This window comes from Bradysia coprophila, unplaced genomic scaffold (genome assembly GCF_014529535.1).
Source record: "Bradysia coprophila strain Holo2 unplaced genomic scaffold, BU_Bcop_v1 contig_297, whole genome shotgun sequence".
In the NCBI taxonomy this organism is placed as follows: Eukaryota; Metazoa; Arthropoda; class Insecta; order Diptera; family Sciaridae; genus Bradysia; species Bradysia coprophila.
Window position 1 is genome coordinate 1,060,372 of NW_023503555.1, and position 23,977 is coordinate 1,084,348.

General features: G+C 34.5%; 1 protein-coding gene across 1 annotated transcript in view; it reads left to right on the forward strand.

Annotated features, from left to right (window-relative positions):
• Positions 1–8,801: 8,801 nt before the first annotated feature.
• The window catches only part of LOC119078720 (vesicular glutamate transporter 1), a 48,938-nt gene continuing 33,762 nt past the window's right edge, over positions 8,802–23,977 (forward strand). Inside the window, exons 1-2 of the mRNA XM_037186393.1 lie at positions 8,802–9,082; positions 12,552–12,699. Of these exons, the coding sequence (XP_037042288.1) occupies positions 12,647–12,699 (53 nt within the window). The 5' untranslated portion in view covers positions 8,802–9,082; positions 12,552–12,646. The remainder of the gene's footprint in view (positions 9,083–12,551; positions 12,700–23,977) is intronic.

Consider the following 23,977-nt stretch of genomic DNA (forward strand, 5'->3'; position numbering starts at 1 on the left):
TTTTGTAGTAATTGTTGGTTTTCGTTCTAAGTTTCGTCAGGTTTCATTTGAGGAATTGTCTTGCTGTTTATAATTTTTAAGAGTTTGATTGTTAGTCGTTGTAATCGTTCATTGTTGGCAAACATGCTGTCGATGATTATAACCGTTTTTATCCTGCAGTTTGAGAATTATAAGAACGGACAATTAAAAACTTAGCTCAGGCTGACGATGCATGCAATGTACTTTGAAAATGTGCATCTAGTTTTCCGAACCACTCCAGATTCTTCTCGACCAATTTCGGGTTGATGTACGAGTTGGAGTTCTTGAACGACCTCTGGTTCCTGAATAACGAATTGTGGCAAATTCACGTTCCTCAACGAATTCGGATTACTCAACCAAATCCATTAGTTATTTGTTAACCAAAGGGAGGAAATTTCACGAATTTCTGATTCTCCCCGAATTGAACACAACGTTTTTCATGCTTGCGTTTTGCGAAAATCCGCATTTTTGTCCACTTTGAAGAAAATAAAATAAATAGCGTGTTTTGTTATTCAGCCATTTTAGGTGAGAAAAAGTTAAAAGCTAAAATGCTTTTTTAGCGAATAAGAGGTTTCCAGCTCGAGCCGGAGGCGAGTGCTGGAATCGAATTCGCTAAAAAAAGCCTTTTAGCATAAGTTAGGAACAACGTTTTTCCTAAACGACGTAGTAAATAAGCGACGAGGTTGCGATATTACAACACTAGTTACGAAAAATACGTTCATACGACATTGATCACAGGCGGCGTAAGTTACAAATACCATCACTGAATTGCATAAATGATTTTTTATTCAAACGATATGTATTGTCACACTCGGCCTGCGGCCTCATCTAGTGAATAAAAAATGCATCGTTAACGGTCCACAAAAAAAGTGGTTTTTACCAACGATCTTTTATTGTGCTATTGTTCCATATATGACTGGATGTCCAAGATGATAACAGGTTTTTGTTTCGTTTTTTACCTACGATTTAGCAATCTCGATTGATTAAGAAAGGACAATTAAAAGCACAACAGGCTTAACTACAATTCATATGTTTCACAGACGTCTATCATCTGTTATTGATAACGACTTCGTATATAAACGACATCGTCTCATTATTGCGGTCTTATATAGCAAAATACATGTTTAAAAAAATGATGTACCAGATTTGAGATTCAAATCTTTTGAGAATACCTAGATCAAATAAATCTGCTGATATGATTGTCGTTTGGAAAAGGTAAATGGTAAATTAGCGATAATTTATAAGCGTATACATATATGTCTTATGACAGTATGAAGGTGATGGTGGAGCTCTTAAAGCTCAAAATTACAATCGCACGCTGATTGTGAAGAAATAAGTCAGCCCGGTGATATTGCTTCAAATTATAATTTTTTGATCAAATTTTGTCCTACATACCAGATTCTTCGAGTAAGTGGCATATTTTCACATGCGAAGCACATTCACCATTACTAGTAATTCAAGATTGGTATCATTGGAAAGCTGAGACACGTAGTAACGACAACGAGGGCAGACAAGGTTTTCATTTTTCAGTTGTTAGGTGCAGCGGAGCCAGAAACACTTCTAGAATTTCACCAATATAACCAATCTTGCCCCGTAATTAGTGACCTCAGCTATCCAATGATACAATGGTCGGCCATGTCCATCAACTATGGTAGAAAGTTTTGTATAAAGTTTGTTCTCGTTAAATATGTAGATGTCTCTAACTCAATCTGGTCACACAAGAACTTTTTTTTAAAGATATTTATGAAGGCATCAAGGCCTCCAAGCACATAATAAACCAAAAATAAAAAGAAAGAAATACGTCCGATTTTGGTATACGGTTTTTCACAAGAATCCTCTTTGTAATCGACAATATTTTACTGCAGTTTAGGTCTAGACGTGGGTCTTCAGTGACTAAATTTTAACTTTTACTTACCAATACCGTAACGAAAAAGTCATCAGCAGCGAAAGGATCAATATATCAAAAATATCCAAAATGTATCTGAGCGAATGCACAAGAAACAAAAATCTTATTTAACATCACCAAACCATGACGAGTGATAGTCGACCCCCATTTCATTTTCAACTTCACAGTTAACTCACCATGAAATGAAAATTTGCATTTGAAATAAATGGCATGTGAAAGATCGGATAACCGCACCACATTGTAAACATTTTCACCAGGGCTTCGCTGGGACTATATACGATCGAATACGATGGAAATATTAATTAACTTGGAACAATTACAAGTAAACATTTTATACCAAACAGTACGACAAGTTATCGAGAGTCGACAGAGAGAGAAAAATTAATATCGAAACCAACAAAAAAATCAGAAAACCAATAACTATTCGCATCAATAAAAAGAATCTAACTTCCATACACCCTGAAATGTTTTTGGGGTTGATTTTTCCTCATACCGTCAAAGTGTTTGTTTATTGCCACTTAGTACTCTCATTCTCCAGTTGTATATTATAGACCCTCAAACGGTATACAGATATGTTTACCTTATAGGGAAGCAATAAAAATGCGTATTCTTTTCACGGAGGAGATAAAAAAAAACTCCGTTGGTATGTCGATCGCGTGTACTATAGAAGATTCGTCGAGCAAATACAGGCGCTTCAATAACAAAATTTTCATGACAAAGAAAAGCGGAAAAGAATCAACTTGAACGGTGATAAATATAATATCTTTCGTTTAATTTATTTCGGATTTAAATTTGGAGAATATGTCGAGGTGAGCGAGAGTGTATGTGTGTGTTGATGAGATTTCGCCTACCCAAAAAAAAAAAAACAAAAATTCTCTAATTCAATATTCCACTGAAATGAGGACGACTGTTAATAAGCCATTATTAAAAAGCTGCCTATATTTCGCTTCCAAATGATTAAACAAGTTCATTATTTACGACCGACTTAATATACACGAAATTAAATTTGGAATTTTGCAAATAAATTCCTAGTCAATTTACGTGTAAAACTCAAGGTTGCTATAGGCAACTTTCGAAAGGGATGTTCAAACGAAATATTTTATTCATTCCAGAGATGTTTTATGCAGAGAAATTGATAACACAAAAAAAATTGTGATGTGGTGTGTGTGTGTGCCTCGGTGTGTGCTATGTCTATTTTTGTATACGTACTATTATGGAAGAATTTATCTTGTAAGCATGAAAAACTGCACGTTTTTCTTATTCCTAATGTGTGGGTGGCATATTTGTATACCCACAATGTTTCAATTATGATCAACATTTCTCTCAATGTACAAAAACTAATCTGCTTCGTATTTGTGTTCTGGATTTTGTACGCTTATCTATGTTCTCAGCACATGACGTAGGTGGGATTAAGTTTTTCCTTTGGTTGAGGATTGTTTTATTCACGAACTTGTATACGGATTATGTGGAAAAATTGGATTTAAGAATCTCAATTTATTTAAAGTCATTAACTTATTACGACGAACATGCTCGCTGCCAACACGAGTTTACTTACACGTGTTTGCAAAAAGTATTCTAAGGCAGTCCAATCTACGACCAATCTTATAAAGTCCACTTCCACCCTCCGAAAACTTAAACTAGCAATACTACGTACTGGGTTGGAACTTTGTATTTTGACTTGTATTCTCCACCTTCGACTCGAGCTGCAAACGCCACTTGTCAAAATAAAAATTTCCAAACCAGCGTGTAATCTGCTATTACATGCTTATGCACGGTAAAGTGCACTTTACATCACTGTTTGTGACAGGGAAATTGCACTAACCGTCCACAAACATGTAAAATGTGTTATGTCACTGCTTGTTTAGGCACGTGTGATTACTGCAATCGCCTTCGGCTCGTTCCACAAACCTCACACTTGCCTTAACAAATGTTTACAAACAGTGACGTAACATACTATCATGGCACTGGGTTAATTATGACATCTTTGGTTGAAGCTTTTCAACACAAACAAGTAATCCGTTTTTTCACACCTAGGAACCGAAAAGTGCACTTTTTTTCCGTACAATATGAAAAATAATATTCGTACCACGGACTAAAAGTCTTTTTTAGCGTGTGAGAAGTTTCCATACAGAGCCGAAGGCGAGGTCTGGAATCGATATCGAATACGCTAAAAAAGACTTTTAGCTCTAGGTACGAAATGTACTATTTCTAAATTAAAGAGATAAATAAGGCGTAGGAAACACAAACAACGAAACTTTTTGCGGTTGTGGTGAAATTATAAACTCGCCGCATTAGTTCAAAAAGAATATGAATTTAGTGTAAAGTGCTATTCATTAGGAAATAGAAATATTCATGACAACAAGTAGCTCAACCGACTCTTGAAATGGGTCTTATACTCAAGCTTTTCAAGCATAGACTGGAAATACAAGCGATTTGATGAATTTAATATAATATTACATTGGCTGATGCGAATAATTCCATACATGAGGTGGTAAAAGAACAGTTATAAACTACACGCCTTCGGCTCGGATGTACAAACTCTACACTTGTCAAAGCTTGTTGCTTAACACGAGTAAGTGTGCGACTGTCACAAATTTGTCTCATGGTTGATTTTTGCAGGGTGCAAAAGCTATGTAATGGTCAACTTTTGGATGGGGCAGGCCATAAAACCAAGAAGTTCATAGAATCAAGGCTGCAATTGTTCCGAGTTGTACATCAAAATTGGGCAAGTGGTTCGAGGACTATGATCCATGGAATGAACATACTACTGGTCCTACTCGCTCAAATCATGAAAAATTGAGAAGTAAAATCTACACATTTTCAATTTAAAATTGTTTAAGATTCAGTTACAGCAGATAGTCAATGCACTGTGGCAATGATGTAATTAAATACAAGATTTTGTTTAAGTCTCTTGAAAATAATTAGATCAACCGAAGCATCAGTACCTTATCCGTAAGATGTGCATATTACAGAAAACATTATCTTAACTTCAACTGAGCCTCTATGCGTCGTTCTTAAAATGAGACGGTATGCAAAGAGATGGATTGAAGCGTGAATAGTCACAGAAATGTCAGCGGCAGTGATGGTTCGCTTAGCACCTTTTCCTTTGTATTCCCAAGAGATAATTAACATTCTAATATGGAGAACCACCTTATTAAAACTATCTTAGCCTTACGAGTCTTATTTGGTTTTTAGTATATTACTTCTGAGGTTCCAAGTTGTTTATTTGATAAGTGGGGTGTTACAGCCCGACCCGAAGGGGAGGGCTGTATTCCGCACTTGTCAAATAACAACTTGGAACCTCGTAAGTACAATGCTTTACGTGATTAGGCAATGTAAATGAAAATGAAACATGCCGTAACACGTAATAGTAGATTACAGCAGAGCCTATGTAAATGAGTAATACATGTGTGCGATGTTTGTGGCGTGTGAGCCGAAGGCGAACCGCCTAATTTCGCACACATGTTTTACTCATTCACATAGGCTCTTCTGTACTGTTCTGATGTGTAGGCATCCTGTGCGTTGTATTTACATTGTCTGCGATGAGAATGTAAATGAAACTTACATGTTAGACTTTTCGATGATTGCGTTATGGCAGTGCGACTGATTGGAAGCGGAGTGAATGGTGAAGACGAATTGCAGTGTGTTATCTTGACGTCATGGCAGTGAGTACGGTGTGATTTGTTCTTGTTTTATGGATTTTGTTGTTTGTTGTTCGAATGTTTGCTGTCTGTTTTCTTGCTACGCTTTGGGTTTGTTCTTCAAAGTAGCCTTCCGCTTATGTCTGAACTTTCCATCAGTAGATGGCAAATTCTTTAGTGAACTTTCGGATACTTGTTCAAGATCGAAAGTTTTACTGCTGTCTCCGGAAGGATACAACGGAAACGACTGATGAAGACTAGTCCACTCTAGTCTTTGACCGCCGTTGATATCTGAGGTCGAAACAGCCCGTTCTCGTTTTGTATCGCTACACGCGACCCATGTTTTCTTCGTTCGACTGTTTTAGAATTTCAGCTTTTAGATTTAGAATTTTTAGAATTTTCATTTTCAGGCATTTCAGCGCTTAGATTTTGCTTTATAGGCATTTCAGCTATTGAGTCTTTAGAATAGGCATTTTTCACAGAGTTGTTACTAGCCTTGCGCTGTGGGTGAGTCCTAATGTTGCATTTAGTCCGTTGCCAAATCGCAACGTTAAAAAACCGGCACTGCCATAACGCAAATCTTTAATGTGTAGGCATCCTGTACGTTGTATTTACATTATCTGCGATGAGAATGTAAATGAAACTTACATGTTAGACTTTTCGATGATTTACAAGCTATGCGCGATCATTTACATGCACTGGTCGGAAATTTTTCGATGATTTTGTTTATGTTTTCACTTCTCACAAACCACGATATAAATTGGAATTTGCACAGGCTAAACAATTTTTTGGTACACGTGCCATCGATACAATTAAGAAAACACTAAAATCACCACTGAATTTACAATTTGAAACAACAAAATCAAAAAAATTTCACTGAAACTGAGAATGACAACAATAAAGAAGTCAAATAAGTATCGCCGAAATGGCAGGCACGACCGATGCCTACTAAATGAAAATGAAATTTTAGTGTAAAATGTTTAGAAGTGGAAAGGTTCCGAAATGCTGCTTTTATGCAAAATTGTTTCGTAGTTTTCATCTTAGACAATGTAAATACAACGCACAGGATGCCTACACATTAAAGAACAGTACAGAAGAGCCTATGTGAATGAGTAATACATGTGTGCGAAATTAGGCGGTTCGCCTTCGGCTCACACGCCACAAACATCGCACACATGTATTACTCATTTACATAGGCTCTGCTGTAATCTACTATTAATTCAAAAAAAAACTTTGGCCTACTTCTAGCCAGCACTGCTGCTAGCATGAACATTAAAAATATTCGGGGGCTGATGGGATGAGCACTGCGTTTTATTTGTAAAGATAAATGGCTTGTTTTCGGTGTAAGAGTTAAAACATACAATACAAAAAATCCTAAGTGGTAGCTTTTATCACTAAAGGCTCAAAATTTGATACTTTTCATTTCAGTATTCATGCTAGAAACAGTGCTGTTCTGCAACATACTTTTTAAGTGCGGTCTGACATTTGCTAAAAAAATCACTTACAATTTTCAAATCTTGTACTTCAATTGTTTTAACATACGTTTTCCTATATAATATCGTTGTTAACGATATCAGATGCATAGCTCTATGTGACAGGTTAAACTCGTCTTCGATTTTGATGCGAAACGCTTACTAATTCAAATGCATGAAACAATAGAATATTTCAACATACCCCAATACACACAAGATGTGTGTGCACGCGCGGGCGAAGCCCAAGCGAAAACACACATCGAGGTGTATTGGGGTATTTTGAAATATATTTTTCAGTAATAGTGAGAGTGTGTTGGTGCATTTCGTACTCACCAATACACTCTCACGTATACAGAAAAATACGTTAAAAACGATTGTGACGGGATTTTGGTTCCTCCATTGAATGTATTTGCTCCTGTCAGGTTTACTTTACTCTGCCGTGGTGATTTCATTTTAAATAGATATTTGTTTACTGGAAGAAAATAGGAAATTTTAACAAGAGGGCAGCGAAGGTCGCCAATCGCTTGAGGTGGAATTTCAATTTTCTTCCAGAGGTGAACACAACGTTTTTCATTTGTGTGAGGTGTGATTAACCGTTTGTCTCCACGAATCAAAAACATCAATTTGTGACATAATTTTACAAAGATGACAGTTTGGGTAGAAAATGTTGCTTAAGGGCAATCACACCGCACATATGAAAATTATTTATTTTTTTATTTACTATGGAGGTAAAACCATTCCTCGTAAATTAAAATAGCATACTATATCAGGGATATAACTCGATATCTCGTATCACGAAAAATAAAAGTACCTCGAGCTGACGCTCTCTGATAGTTGTACTCCTCTGGATACGAGATATCTCATTATGCGACTGATATTGTAATCTACTATTTTGAAAATGTTAGATAGAATTTTCACGTCAAAACCATTCGTCTGAAAATAAAATTAATTTCTCAAATCAAAATTTATATTTAAAAGAGTCGAGGTGTTAAGTACTTAGAACTGGCTGCATTACATGAAAACTTTTACCAGCTTGCACATTCGGGCTTTATTTAATTTAATAATAGGATCATGACTGAACTGATAAAACAAGTTTCGGTTACAGAATACATAAAAATGAGTAATTTTAACAAAAGTTTATAGTACCTAAAGAACACAGTCAACAACATTCACGAAAAGTTATGCAAAATAGAATAATATCAAGCACTCGTGATGAGGTATGGAAATATTTATGCTCAAAAATGAATCGAGAATTTAATATAAAAAGCTTTTTGATCAAAATGGCTGAAACGTTCCCATTGTATACTAGTCGAAATGTTAACATTATACGTATAGCACCATACAAACTGTGTCGTTTATACAGTTAGAATAGACTGTGAAATTTTTCTCTAAGTTCCGATTTTCCCAGTGAACGTTTTTCACCGAACGTATAAAATGATGATTGTTTGTACGTACACATATTTGCCATCGTTTAAACTAACGAACACACACGTATAATATGTTCGTTACCTGAAACAAAGTAACTTAAAGCTCCACCCTTGTTATTGAGGGATTGGATAAATTTTGAATTTCCATACGACTGGTTACACTGTTGCCACCCAAAGTTTGAGGGTGAGATTGAAAACGGACCATGCGATTGCGCCGGAAAATGTTTCTTATCATCATTTTCAACAGTTTCGTTGGAAAGAATGAGGTGAAAGTATTTCCATTCCCATGGACGAGATAAAACGGATTGTTGGCAGAAAAGAGAGAATACTTCGTCAGAAGCTATTTGGCAGTCGTTCGTGCTGTATCAGTGCTTTTAACATCTAGTGATTCAGACAGAGTACAGCTGGGAATAATTCCTCTGTCCAGACAGTGATACAGAAGTGAATTATTTTTTAGTTTTAATTTTTGTAATTAGTGAAAATTGTGACTAATTAGTTGTTAAACAGTGGGTAATTGAACAGCAAATAACAAATAGTTGTCGTTATATTTAAGGACTCTCCGTTTTGTCAATTTTACCGTTCGTGTAACATCGTTTGCTGGAAGCAATTCAGTGTAAAGTTAGTTGAGAAACTTTTTTTTAAAATAATTTTTCATTAAAATTCAATTATTTTGACGATAAAATATTTTCATTAAAATATTAGCTTCGCTTGTCTCGTCAATGATATATAAACTATCGTCGGTTGGTTATGTGAAAAACTCGAAAAAAATAAATTTCTGCTCAATAAACGAACTTTCTGATTGATTAACGCTCAATTACTTTCAAAGAGATCTACTAAATCAAGTTATGAAAAAATCGATTATTTCATTAGGATTAATCATTCCAGACGGATAATTTCAGACATTCTTCCTAACGTATGTATACCATTGAGTTGTATTATCATGGACACCAGAAACTGACCCTAGCGCTGTTACGTAATGAGAGTCAGTGGAGAATTTTAAAAAAGAATTTAGGATGAAGAGATTAGAATTCAATGACAAAAACAACCTCCGGTTAATGTGGCCTTTTTGTTAGTAAAAATTAATGAAGTAAAAGATTTTATACAGATAGATACTTTGAACAAAAGAGGTACCAGATTCAATGATTTGATATGCTTGCTGTTTCTTAATGGTTGGAGGTGTGAAATTGTCCTCGTAAGGGTCGAGTTTTCATATCTCGTCTGGGTCAATTTTTAATTTCCAAAAATTCTGTAAAAAATTAAAACTCACTTCGAATATTTCAAGAAATTTCGAGGATTTTCAGATATTTCTTTTACACGAAAGAGTGTCCTACGGCAAGCATATTAAAATAGCTACCGAGCCTTTCACTGGTTTTATGAATGATTTCATGAAAAATCTTTCCCTTCATTGTCATTGTTATTCTGTCACATACGGTTATTCCTCTGTATTATGGACAACGACGACAAAAATAATGACAAGCCCTGGGTTTCTAAAGTAAAATACGCGTTAAAAAAAATTGAAGTACAAGATTTGAAGTAAACCGATTAAAAGTACTTTTAGATCGATGTAATGTAGTAGACCCGATAATAATACTCTTCATATGCTTGGCGTCTGTAACAGGTTAACAACTGATTTAATATAAAGAGAATTATATTTTAATAGTTGCTTACATATCACATTAGGGAAAGACATAGCTTCGTAAGCTCGAAAGTCGTATATCAACACCAATACCCTATGGGCTGGGACATTGCTGAGAATCGATATATACGGCCAGCCCTCGCATGGCTTATTAAACAGGAAATGATTTCCCAAACTTTTATATTTTCAAAAAATATCCAAGAATTTTATTCATCTTAAACTTCGTCTTTCTACACTCTAAAGTCAAAATATGAACCACAAACCAGGACCTATTTAGAGGAATTAAATTCCCGAAAATTTCCCAATTTTTCCGTCACTTTTTATCTCTTTCTCTAAAATGACAATAGATCGAAGTGTGTTCAGTGTTCATTGTTTTTATGGCCTCTTTAGTTGTTTTCTATATTCGGATTGTATTTAAGAAAAAACCGAATTAGCAATTTTGAGGAATTTTAAGCAATTTTGAGGAATTTTAAGCAATTTTTGGGAATTGAATTCCCTTAAAAATAAGCCCTGTCCGTGAACCGATTTCAGTCTCACATCTGAGTTTGGCTGATTTATAAATACCAAGACAAAGTCGCAAATATGAATTTCTCTATTCAAATTTTGACGGTGAAAGAGTGTGGAACTATTTTTGGGAAAAGTTTTAAAAAAAACCTGAAAAAAATCTTAGAAGATATTTTTTACCTAATTTCGTCAAGACCATATTCAGACTCATCTCCCTCAAAGGTATCGACTTGATTGAATATTTAACAAGGAATCCGAGAAAATTAGAATTATCACGATTTTACTAATATTTCCAGAATTTTCTTAGTTTGTTTCATTTTAAAGAATTCTAAACTTTCTAAAACCGCATTCGAAAATCCAAAAAATTATAAGATAATCTATTTCATCTGTTATTGAGAACTAAGCCAAAAATATTGAGCATCTTGTTACACACATTCTATTATAAAGCAAAACATATGTAAAAACAAATGAAATAAAAGATTTAGTGTCATGGTTTAAACTGCAGACGTAGCAGATTATACTGAGATGCATTTGTCGTTCGTGAAAAATGCTTATTCAGACATTCAGATGATAGCGAACATTGATGTAGTGAATTTTTTAAGTAAAATCACGAGAAGTTAGTCTAAAAGACCTGCCTCCAAAGTGAGTTCTGGAGCATGGTAAACTGTTTTTCAGTAGAGTTTAATACCCTGATGAAAAAAACTTTTGGCGACGGCTCAAAGCCAGAAATCCGTGTTTTTTCACGATTTTCATTGAATATCAAGAGAACCCGAAAAGATAAAAATTTAGTTTCTTCGGCAAAAATGTAGAGTTTTGAATTCTGAACAACATTTCCAAACACAAAAAGATTGTGGAAAATACAGGATGGGCTGAAAAAATCATTAAAGGCTTTCGACTTTTTTGAGTTTTTGAAGAAAATGCTCCATTTTCATACAATTCCTTCGCTTTCCAAGTGCTTGAAGAATATATATTAATTGGGATACGCAAATCTTTAAATTTTGAACGCGAAAGAAATAGTCAAATGTTTTGGAAAGTACAGGGTGGATCTTGGTCAAATAATCTTATTTCTCCATAAAGTAAATCGACGACTTCTCGTTGTTTCTACTTTATTTCGTAGATAATTATCTGGTGGATACTTTGCAAGTGCCTTGCCAGGATCTCAGCCTGGCACCCTACCTTTTCTTCATTAGGGTACTAAACTCTACCGAAAAACAGTTCCTTCAACATGCTCCGGACTCACTTTGGACACTGGTCTTTCAGTGGCCCCTGCATTAAGTGGTGTGTTCCCGAGTTTCTTATAAAATGGCGATCGGTATGACATTTCCCAAGGTTTGCAATTTTGGCTATGAAAATTCTGAGTTGATTTGACTGGTAGATTTGGCTCATGAAAGCTTGTGTGACAATCTCAGATTTAAAAAAAAAATGTTCAACATAATTTTTCACACGATCTGTATTAAGTGCGACTTACGTTGATGAACACCTCTATCAAACGGAATATTTTCAACGGGATCTGTTATAGAAAGATGCGACAGCGTAAGCAATACTCTACGGTTATAATGAGGTCTTATATAGAAAAAATTAATGTTAAAACAAATGAAGGAAAAGATTCTCTATCGAAAAATTAGCGATTACGTTTGTTCTTTTAAAAGGTAGAGAGTCTAGAGATTCTTTTTAGGAATTTATAGACTTTCTGTTCTAAATAAGCCAAGTTGGTCAGATCTTTAATTAATTTTTATCGAGTGGCATATCATCGAAAGTTTTTCATAATCTGAAAATAAGGTTTTTGTTGCGTTTACTACTTTTTTGCCGGTATATTGAACTGTGACATTCATATACCTACTTCATCAATTTTACCGACAAGTTTACTTTGCTATATGATTTTCATTTCTATTTATCATCAAAAAGAGTTCTAATGTTAACCCTTTTCATTCCTTTTCTTTTTTACAGAATAATGGCTTCAAGATAAAATGTGTTACACTTTGGATACTTTATAAGTTCATCTCACTTTTTCACTGCATCCTTCAAATAGACCGTTAGGAACCATGCATATAGTAGGAGGATTGAAGGATCGTACCAGCAACCTCTTTTCCGGAGGGTAAGTACAACCTAAGCTAACTCAAAAACGTTCCACTCGTCAGTAATCGATTGTTATCAAACGGCTTAATGAAATAGGCTCGTAAATGCACGGGCAATTTATTATACTCTTCTGCACAATAATGCCGAAGAAAATACTTTTTAAAAAACAAATTCTACACCGTAAATTTTGTATAAAATAATCCGGCTTTGGAGTCACTACTAGAGAGTATTATGTCAATATTTTCCGTGTATGATAAACGTCATTAAGAGGCTTACGTAATATTTTGTCGGAGATAAAGAAGGGGAGTATAGTTACATGAATTTTCGTTTGGTTATAATGCTGCAAACGTTTCACTAGATTATAATAGAAGAATTGATTTTAATGATGTTGGATACAAAATGATAAACCAGTCCATTTGCGAAGTCTTTTTTTCTCCTCTCTCTCCATATTTTCCAAGTTATAATATGATTAACGACTTACAGTAAATGATCTCCTGAGAGTGTAATACAACGATATAAAAAGAGTAACATGTAATCGTTTGAAACCACGGCAGAGTAAAATAAACCAGGCAGGAGCGGTTCATTTTCGAAACGTCAAATAAGGGACCTAATACATGGGATGAAAATTAACTCAAATGAACACTGACATAAATTGAAAAATTTTATTCGCAAAATATCAAGGGCTACTAGATTATTCAGGTCCCTAATCAAACAAGCGCTCCTGCCTGGTTAACTTTACTCTGTCGTGTTTGAAACAAAGTATTTGCGTTGGGGTCTATAGAGCTAAAACAGAAATCAGTAATCAGAAAATTGAACTTAAAAAATGGTTGGTGCAACGGGTGCAACACCGCTCTACATTTCTTTTTAATATTACTAAACGCTTTGCAACGAATAGTTAAGGCATCATCAGCAAATTGAATGATCAATGTTCTTTCACATCAATCATAGAGCCCATATACCATAGAACTTTGACTCAGAGGATGATAAGTCATTTCACAAATGGCTAATCATCTGTTATCGACGATGAAGACAAAAATAAGCGTTGAGCTCTGACTTGTGCTCTTTTATATAGTGAGTTGTATGTTAGAGAACAATGAAGTAATAGATTTTCTATCAAACACTAAGCTATTGTTTGGACAGAAAGAGTAATATATTTGGTGTACACACTGTTAAGTTTCAGTACCCTATTTAGAGTACTACTTGAAGCGCGTTGGACGAATAGAAAAAGAAAAAGATTGAACTATGGTATAGAATCTCTATGATATTGCTGTAAATGTTCACTTTGATCTGATGTACTGGACTAGTTATCAAAAGGATTTTCGGTGAAATTCGGAAATTTTTAGGAATTTTAGGGAATTTCTCAAATTAAATTCCCTGAAATGTATTGAAGAATATTCACTTAATCTATCCTCAAGCTTTCAAACAGAGAACCAAAACATCCATTTTTTTTAATCGAGTCGTTTGTTCACAACTGACCACTCTGTCGTCAGTTTTGTAAAGCTTTTCGGTGCAAGTAATCCTTTGCACAAAAATGACCACTTTGTCCAACGAACAGATCTCCAAAATGTAACACTCGAGGTAACACTAAAATGTAACACTGTTGCTGAAATCCCTGCTGTAATCCACAAATCTTAACCGTAAAATTAATAACAAGGCAAAAAGACATCACCGAAAAGAATTCTGCCAAAACATTAAATGATTACCGAGACGATTGTCAGTTATACTCGTGTTTATAATATTACACCGACGATAAATGGTTCCCCAGGGGTCGAATTAAATCGTTGAAAAACCACGACATCATACTGTGTTACGTTATGTTTTACAATGCCGAAAACACTACACCAACAAAGTGGAATGCTGTTCTTCATAACAAACTGACTTCATAATAAATTGGGGGTGGAAAAGCAACTTTTTCGTCTTTGCGTTTTATTTTTTTCATGTTTCATGTGCTCATCGTTACAAATCTGTATCGATGTGACTAATAAATAACATCAGATTTTATGAGCATATCGGTCGGTGGTGGATGTTTTGTTGATGTGAATCTTGCAATAAATTTACCGTTTTAACAACATTGTTAGCGGTAGTAAATGTCTTACTCGGATAAATTGGGGATGGATCCAAGAAATTTATATTTTGTCTACAAAGAAAATCAGATTTCGGTCTGACAATACCTTTACCTCTAACGATGGGAGATACGACAAGAGGTAGCCACACAACAAACAAACATAGAAAGGAGACGGTTAATGAAAGGCAAAAAATATTTTAATTTTCGATAAAATCACGCATCATCTTGATACCAACCTCTTTTCAATGAATTTCTCAATCCCTTTAAGCGTTGGAACGATGTGCCATTTACATTTTTTTCATCGTACGAAGCACTTACTACTGTATATGAGATCCGTGTCATCGATTATGCTGATGACGTTCAAACCCTGTTCAAGTGGTATTATAGAGATGTTTATATGAGGAAGTAGCTACGATGCGCTTTAAAAAAAGTTTTTCTTTCTTTATTGCATTCGTGTAGTGGATAATGCTATTGAGCCCGGTTTACAAACCAGAATGACTATAAAAATAGTACATTGCTGTTTCGCTAGAACATTTTTTGTAGAGGTGTGAGGGAAGGTTTTATTTCGAGCCGAAGACGAAGAATGCATACCACACGAATTTCCCAGCAAGACAGTACGGTTCTTCGTTGTCTTGAGGCCAGAAAATGCGAAAGACTGATTTTGAGCGAGACGGTAATGAGTCGTTTTCTGACCGCAAGATGCCAAAAAATTTCTTTCGTTCAATAACTGGCTTTAAATTCCGTTTTGTATATGTATGGAAATAATGCGTTGAAAACTTTTCTTTATCAAGTCCATGAGCAATTTTTTTTTCTTTGCAACCGCGACAATATTAAGACACTTGTCTCGCACGTGATGTGACTGTTGACGACAATTTACTTTTCATATAACATACTCGCCCTTATAAATAAAAAAAAAGTTTTTTTTTCCTTCTCCGGTATTATACTCTTTTCGGCTTGTAAATGGAGAATTTATGTACCAATGTATGAACGGTTCACCAGCGTTGTTGTACTATATTAAGTGGCTGAATTGACTGTTCCGTTTTTAAAGTGTGTTCTCATTTTTCATTTTGGAGAAATCCATAGCAGAAAGAAAAGGTCGTTCATTGTCTACATAGTTTGGACAAGATTTTCTGTGGCTCGACATTGTTTTAAAGGTGAACGAGAAAAAAAAAACATTTGGAGTGTAAAACTTTCCTTACCAAAATATTAGGTTTGTGAACCACGCACCAGCAATAACTTTCAATTAGTGGAACATTCCAAGCAAAATCGATGAACAGATGACATTGTTCAGCTTTAAAGTGTCGGTTGGAGTCGGTACAAGATCTTTCCTTATATTTTGTAGAATTCTTGAGGTTATTTCTTCGTCGTCTTCAAGTGTTGTCTTATTAGTTTGCGGGTTAGTTTGGCTTTTTGGGTGTAATTATTAAATTCTCTTATCTGGCTGTTTGAAGCAGATGTTGTCAGCCTAACTTGTCAACGTATTCAATGCAATCATAAGCGAAAATTAAAGCAAAAATTACCTATTCTCTTATGTAGCAAAATATATGTTGAACCTAATGAAGTTTAATATTGTGAAATACTTTAACAAAGAAGTAGCAGATTTACGATATGACGATAAGCCTTGTATTAATGCCGTTTGTATTAATGTTAATTAAACTACATAATCGATACCTCTATGTAATCGATTGTAAAGATAAGTCCTTATCGATATCAAAGCGATAAATTGCATTTTCTGTAGACGATTACGAAGTTTTACTTCCAATCTAACAATAAGCTAGCGTAAATGTACGCAATTTCAGTTGAAATGTATGATAGCGGAAGGATTCTTCGCCAATCATCTGATCATGTCATATCTCTAGCGTCAAGCATTATCACTCATATGTCAGGTGTTAAAAGGACTTTAATTTCTATACATACGTGTGCAGTGGATACTCTACTCACGCAAAGAATAGTTATTTGTTTACCGATAGGATTAATAGGAAATTCCAACAAGAGCGATGTTTGTGAACAGGTTGAACACTACGTTTTTCATATGTGCGAGGTGTTATCTACCGTTTTTCATAAACGAAACAAAAAACATCAATTCCCCGAACCATTTTTGAAAACATAAACAAAGTGACAGTTCAAGTGAGAAATGTTATTTTTTCTCACGGCTTATTGTCAAGTGCATATGATATTATGCAGTTAACTGTCATTTTCACAAAGCTAACCTCTAAAAAATAAAATGTCATATAAATTTTTTAAAGTTTGTGAAAATGACAACTAATTTGACATTTCAAATCCACATGACAATGATCGCACATTGTGCGAATAGTCAAAGTATTATAAAGTGAAATAAAATACTAATTCATTTGACGAGTGCCACTCAATGTTATTTTACAACACATGTGAGAAAATAGTGATTTCTTCACCTCAGATGAAACTGCGGATGCCTTTGTTGTGAAAAATTAACCTGGAAGCTTCAGCCTTCCTAACCACAAAATAAAGAGGTAGTACCTAAGTGGCTACACCATCAGCTTTAAATATATCAAAAAATCTGTCAAAGTTATAATCATTGCAGAATCATCTGTTATCGTCGGCAATGACAGAAGTAAACGATGGCCGCAGCTTAACGTGTTATTATATAGTAAAATTGCTACTGAAACAAATGAAGTAAAAGATTATCTATCAAACACTTGACGATTCCTTTACATTAAAAGTTTTAACAAAAGAAGTAACAGATTTACTAGTAAACGTGATATTTTGTTTATGAAAGATTAATTATTTGTGACTTTGTCTTGTCTTTATAAGTGAAAACAATTTATCTTATCATACAAACAGCATTGGTTCAACAACGACAACATCTCGTCTAAGATCTGTCCAAAAAATATTCGATTTAAGAGACAGGCTTTTGAACGCAATTTTCATCTGGCAAATCTGAAAATCTGTAACTTGCTTCGATACCTAAAATCAAATTCTTCTTTAGAATTGTATCGAATTTCGGTTTGTTGGTTCCGGACGTCATGGTGAAGGTAGACTTTGATGCCTAATTTACATAGGTGATTTCAAAAGGAACTTAAACTAAAGGCGTATACGCTATTTATAACTCTGCTATTGAAACCATTGAATAGAAAAAGCAACACAATGGGGATATCACTATGAATAGAAATATGGGGATATTATGATCAAAAAAAGCCCGAAAATAACAGCCAGTCCAATTTATTGTAACAGTTACACAACATTTATTATAAAGACGAGAAGGAAAATAATATGAAATATGTATGATTGGCATTGAAAATATGATTTTGTACATTGACGGGATAATTTTATGAGAAAAAACTCAATGAAAAGCCATTTTGCCAGAGAAAAGTTTTTCTAGCAAATATCCATAATAATAGACGTATGAGACGTGCACAATAAATAAATGTAGTACGAGGATACGAGAGATATGTATCGCCACCCCATTAAACAGATTCGGTTTGATGTTTTTTTGTTGTTGTTGTTGTTGTTGTTGCACATCATACATAAAAAGTCCAAACCCATTATAGATGTAAAAAGAAGCATTGAGAGTTTACACACAGCAGATCTCTCCGCATGCATTGGGGTAGCAAATGTTTCGCTTTTTTCTTTTAATTTTCTGCATGTATAATAACATCATAAAATGCTGACAATGTTGGCTGCCAAAAAGTCATAGTAAATTAATGGCTAAAAGAAGGACATAATCATTATCAAATTTAAAGCAAACCATGTTCGGATGTTCAACTAAATGCTACCATATACATACACATCCACCGATATAATATTGATGTTGGGGTGGAAAGCGAAATATAATTTTGGTTTTGATGACGCCGACTAAAAATGTATCACAACAAGAGAAGTGGATAGGGAATTTAATCCGATTTCAGAAATTTTTTGACAACGTTGCTGAAACGGGGGATGACAACTCGTATTTTATGTCTGAAAGTATCCCATCCATTATGTCTATCATATAATATTTCTGTAAAATTTAATTGGTTCAAATTTTCAACTCGTCTTCTTTCCTATACCGTCTAAGACATCGGAAATGTTACCGCAATATACAGAAAATAAAAGTTAAAAAATCCCTCAAATTGCATTGTCTGATGGGTAAAACACATATTTTTCAGCTCTAATGCACTGTGGAAAAAGTCACAAAATCCACAACAATAAACGAATGCATTAACGTGATTAAAATGGTTCAGTTACGATTTCAATGTCTATACATATACACATTTACCGTATCATGACAATAGGGATTCATGTACAAACATCAAAAGGGTTGGGGCTCGGGGATGCCGTATAGTTAGTAGAAAGGGGTTATTCTTTCGGGAAAATTGGGAACAATAGTTATTGTATCTTTCGCAGAAAAACACCTTGCGTTGTTCTATTTAATAAGTTTTTGAAAATGTTCGGAATGAAAGAAGAAGCGGACAAAATGCGTTAGATTAAATTGAAATAATTAGATGCATGACTAGACAGCAAATATTATGTAAGACGAAACATAGACACAATCGAAATATCTATAAAAGGGTTTTACTCCAGTACATTTAAATGCAATTATTTGAATGGAACTAATGGAAAAAGACGTATAGCAATTTCGAATTCCCGTGAAGAGATTCTTTTTCATATGCTCGTAAGGTGAGAAAATGAGCAGTCTGTTACAAGGTACAAGGTGAAGTCAAGATCGACCACCCATCACGTATTTTCTTGGAAATAGAGAATTTTCGTAGTCATTTTTAACGATTTTCCGGTTTTTAACTTTTCCAAATTTTTTACTCATTTTCCATTTTTTTTTTAAATTTTCACAATTTTTCTCAAACGTATTTGTTTGGAAAATCGAGGAAAGTGTGGGAAAATTCAAAAATGGTTATCTGTTTACCAAGAAGGTAAAATAGGAAATTTCAACAAGAGCGAAAATTTGAGGTCAGAGCGAAGCGAGAGCAGCAATTCTCTCGAGTTGGAATTTACTATTTCTCCGCGAGGTGTACACATTATTTTTCATCCGGGCGTCAATCAGTGGTCAATCTAAAATCACAGAATTCCGAGAATCCAAAAAAAATAATTTAAACCGGCGTGATTTTAGATTGACCACTGTGAAAATTACTGACATTGTAGTGGAACTTATTTTTTCATGTGGACCAACTTCACTATTATGACGTTTACTGGGTAATGACAACAGTGAAGAATTATCTCGATTTTCGCTAGATTTTCTCTATTTTCCAAAATTTTCGCGAATAAAAATTTCAAGAAAAATTGTGAAAACTTAGCGAAAATCAAGAAAAATCGAAAAAATATTTTCATGTCCTGGAGAGGATATACCGCTGTCATTCCCCTCTGGTCTCTTTTTCAATTCTATCGTAGTTAACCGTTAAAATGTCGTACATTCTAGTGATTTCAGTTCAGTTTTCAGTGTCTCCAACATTTTAAATGTTTTATCTATCAAAGACACTAAAATGTTTGACATTTGACATTTTATCGTAGTTAAGAATTGAAACAGAGACCCGATAAGAATGACAGCCATAATTCATCATTGTGGAATCTTTTACTTCATTTGTTTTAGCGCATATATTTCTATATATACAACGGTAGCTAGTGCTAAACGCTTTGTTTTGTCGTTGCTGTCTATAACAGATGATTTTGCTGCCCGTAATACCATAGTACTTTCGCGTCATCAGCCTGAAAAGCGTAACGATTATTTCGCTCTCTAAAACCAAACATCGTCTAATCAATATCAATTTACGTAAAAGGGTCCAGGATCGAACAATCCCTATTCATGTAGCAAGTTCAATTCATTTGAATAGGCAAACAATTTTGTCGCGAATAAAATGTGTTTATTTTAAGACAATTATTCCATGGGATCAGCAAAAAACACAGTAATGTATTCATCGCAATGAATTTTCACAGATCCACCCTTTTTGTGCAATTTCAATTTTCTCCCAACCCCTTTTCGACTGTAGACAGATATTTTATTCGAATGCATACCTAAGTTATACACTTGGCATAAGTATTTCCCAGCACCCGAAATACAGCCAGGCTAGCCTCGTATATACATATTTGTCAAATGAATTGTGATTTATGTTCACAAAGGGCACCATTCCGAGACTGTGAGTAGGTGGTCAATTTAAAATCGCCTTGAAATGAAAATGTTTGTCGAAAGCATTTTCAAGCGTTAAGTATAACACGACTTGATTACATTTCTATTGAATTTTTATTCCCGACCATTTCAACGCGTTCAAAGCGGTTACATTTGCTGCTTTTTATAGTTTTCAATGACACCATTCGCAGAATCCCGACTTCATACAGATAGATCCATAACAGTTTTATTACAACAAACGATTGATTGTAAAAATAGTTTCGACGCCACTGAGGCGCACGTCTCGACATTATGTCTATATGCATGTTTTTTCGGGGTTCCATTGCGTAAATACCCTTCGTTTATCGGAAGATTCTGTGGCGCCGTACATATGACAAATAGCTTCTTTGGCTACTTACATATACAAACCGACTTTCAGCAAATACACTCGAGAAAGCGAAAAGAAGAAACTTGTGATTCACAACATATTCCGCATAAAGCATTAAAAAAAAGAGAATCGGAATGTTTACGGTCTTGGCCTAAATACAGTATATACTATACAGTGTAATATCGTCGATGACTTTTTATCTCTCCATTCCCGGCATTGTATTTGGATGGAAATCATCAGTTAAACATGCCATGGATATAATGTATATGTGGTGGAGTGTGGGAGTTTTGATGGATATTTTTACTGCTATTGTCGAAACTAGGGTCGTGAATGTTTTTTCAAGATAGAAAGATTAAATGGAAATTATGTTTTATCTGCCAAACCAAGGAAATTTAATAAATTTAAAAATGAATTCAATTTAATGGAGACATCTTACGAAAATTAAGTGATTGTTGTGTTTGAGTTGAACTCAAATTGTCGTAATTTATATTTTTAGTTGACTCATAGCACTGTCTATTGTTGACTCTTTGTAATGAGTAATTAGCAGCTATCCCTTGGAGTGGTATTGAGATGTGTGGAGGCTGTATAGTAATTAGTGCTACGTATTGGAATGTAAAGTATTCAGTCGGAAAGACTTCGTGAATAGTTAGGTTAAATATCTAATATTAAGTCAAATAAAGTGTGAATTTGACCTCGCCATATTAAGATGTTACAGTCGGTGATTTAGAAATATGTGACGCATTTTGTTTCAGCTTTTTTTCAGCTGATGTACTCAAACAAACAAAAGTGTTTATACTTGTTATACGAATTAACGTGAGAGGTAGTGCTTAAACCGTATAAATGCTTAAAAAACCTTCGTTTACGTGAGTGGATCAGCTGAAGCGAAATGCGTCACTTAATTCAACGTTGTTGGCTGTGTATTTTTTAAACAAATATTTGTAAGGTACATGCTCGCTGCGAAAATCGCCCACCCATAACTGTGAATTTTCAGTTCATGACCCAGCGGTTTTAATTTGAATAGCATAATCGAATGTCATCTGTTTGGTGTTATCGACAACGCACTTGAAACATGAATGGTGCTCTAGAGAGAGTATTAAAACTGGCTAGTGTACAATACAAATTTTGGCAAAAATAAAAAAAACATGGAAAATTTTAAATACAAAATAGTACCTCTCTTGGCAGCTCTCACACAGATCACTTATTCTGGAAGTGGGTTGTGCGGTGCCAACACAGAGTGTCAGATAGCGAGGAGTATGTTGAAACTAATGAAGTATAAAATATCCTTTTGCTATGATTGCGATGCATTAAAGAAAACAAGTAATATATTCTTATTTGTTTCTGTTTGTAAAAGGTGTAAAGGCTAGGTAAACTTACGAGTACTCGGTAGCTTCAACCATTTTGCAGACAGCTGTTTCATTTGTTAACGGCAGTAAAAACAACGAATAAGCGATGAACACTGTTTATATCCGTCTTTTATAGTAATTAAAATGTAAAAACTAAGGAAGTACTAGATGTTGTATGCAACTGTTAAAAGTGCAACCATCCACAGAAGTAAAAGATTCGATAATTATATTGGTGACATTGTTATGTATGAGAAAGTCCAACGAACTTCAAGCATGAATGGTACTCTAAGTAGAGCACTGAAACTAAACAGTGTAAATTTTGGCACTGTAAACAAATTTGGAAAAAACATTTATACAAAATAGTGCTCCATTTGTCATCTGTCACACGAAGTACTATTTTGCTTTAAGTGCATCATTGAACTTTTCTTTCCAACATTGTAACCATTTAATTTGCAAAAAAAAAAAACTAAGAAACGAAGGCACTTAATTTACTTACCATTAAACAAAAATGCCCGCAAACCTACTTCCATACAATTACCATCAACGACTGTTGACTCTTTTTTAGTTTGTTTCAACACTCATCCTCTCCTTGCAAAGACCCAGGCCGAAGGGTCGAATAAATGTTGATGTTAGCTGAGATAAATGCAATGTCTACGTCATTTCGTTCTTCAGAAAATGAAAATGTTCCAGTTAAATAAAAGGAAATTATTTAAAAAGTACCCCGGCAATGAAGTTAAATTATTCAATCGCTGAGACAAAGATCTGAAGCATTTTTATTGTACTACAGTAGTGTTGGCTGTTTGTTTTTATCGTTAGTTTTATACTCATTTAACAATTCCATTTAAATGCTGCAACACCCTGCCATTGCCAGTGCCATTAAATAAAATTTCCTGTTTTAACTATACAACGTAATGATGGAGATGTGCGATAGGTGTTGGATAGAATGTGTATTTTATCTCTCCCATATATACCATGGATGGATTAGAATTATTCGAAGTTAACGAAAATGTTTTCCCATTTTCAACGCAGTTAATTAATTCAATTAAAATTGAAAATAATTGAAAGTGATTTATGACTGCCATCGTCACAAGATTAATATCAAAATGAGTGTGAAATTTGATGAGACACTTTTCTGGTTTTAAAGAAAATTCCATTAATTGATTAACTTTAAGGAAAACACCACAATATTGCCGTCATACATACGGTTCTGCTATATATATATATATATATAAAATAGCTTTGATACCGACGACAACAGGGGACTAAAGCATAAAGTATTCTATCGCAATCAGATTTGATTCACTTTATGTGAGATAAAATTGGAAAAATGTCCTTTAAGTAACCGTTCAACTGTGAAGTCGGTGAGATATGTTTTTTTTTCGTCTTTTCGGTAGGAATAAATCCGTAAAAACAGGATAGGTTATTCTAGCA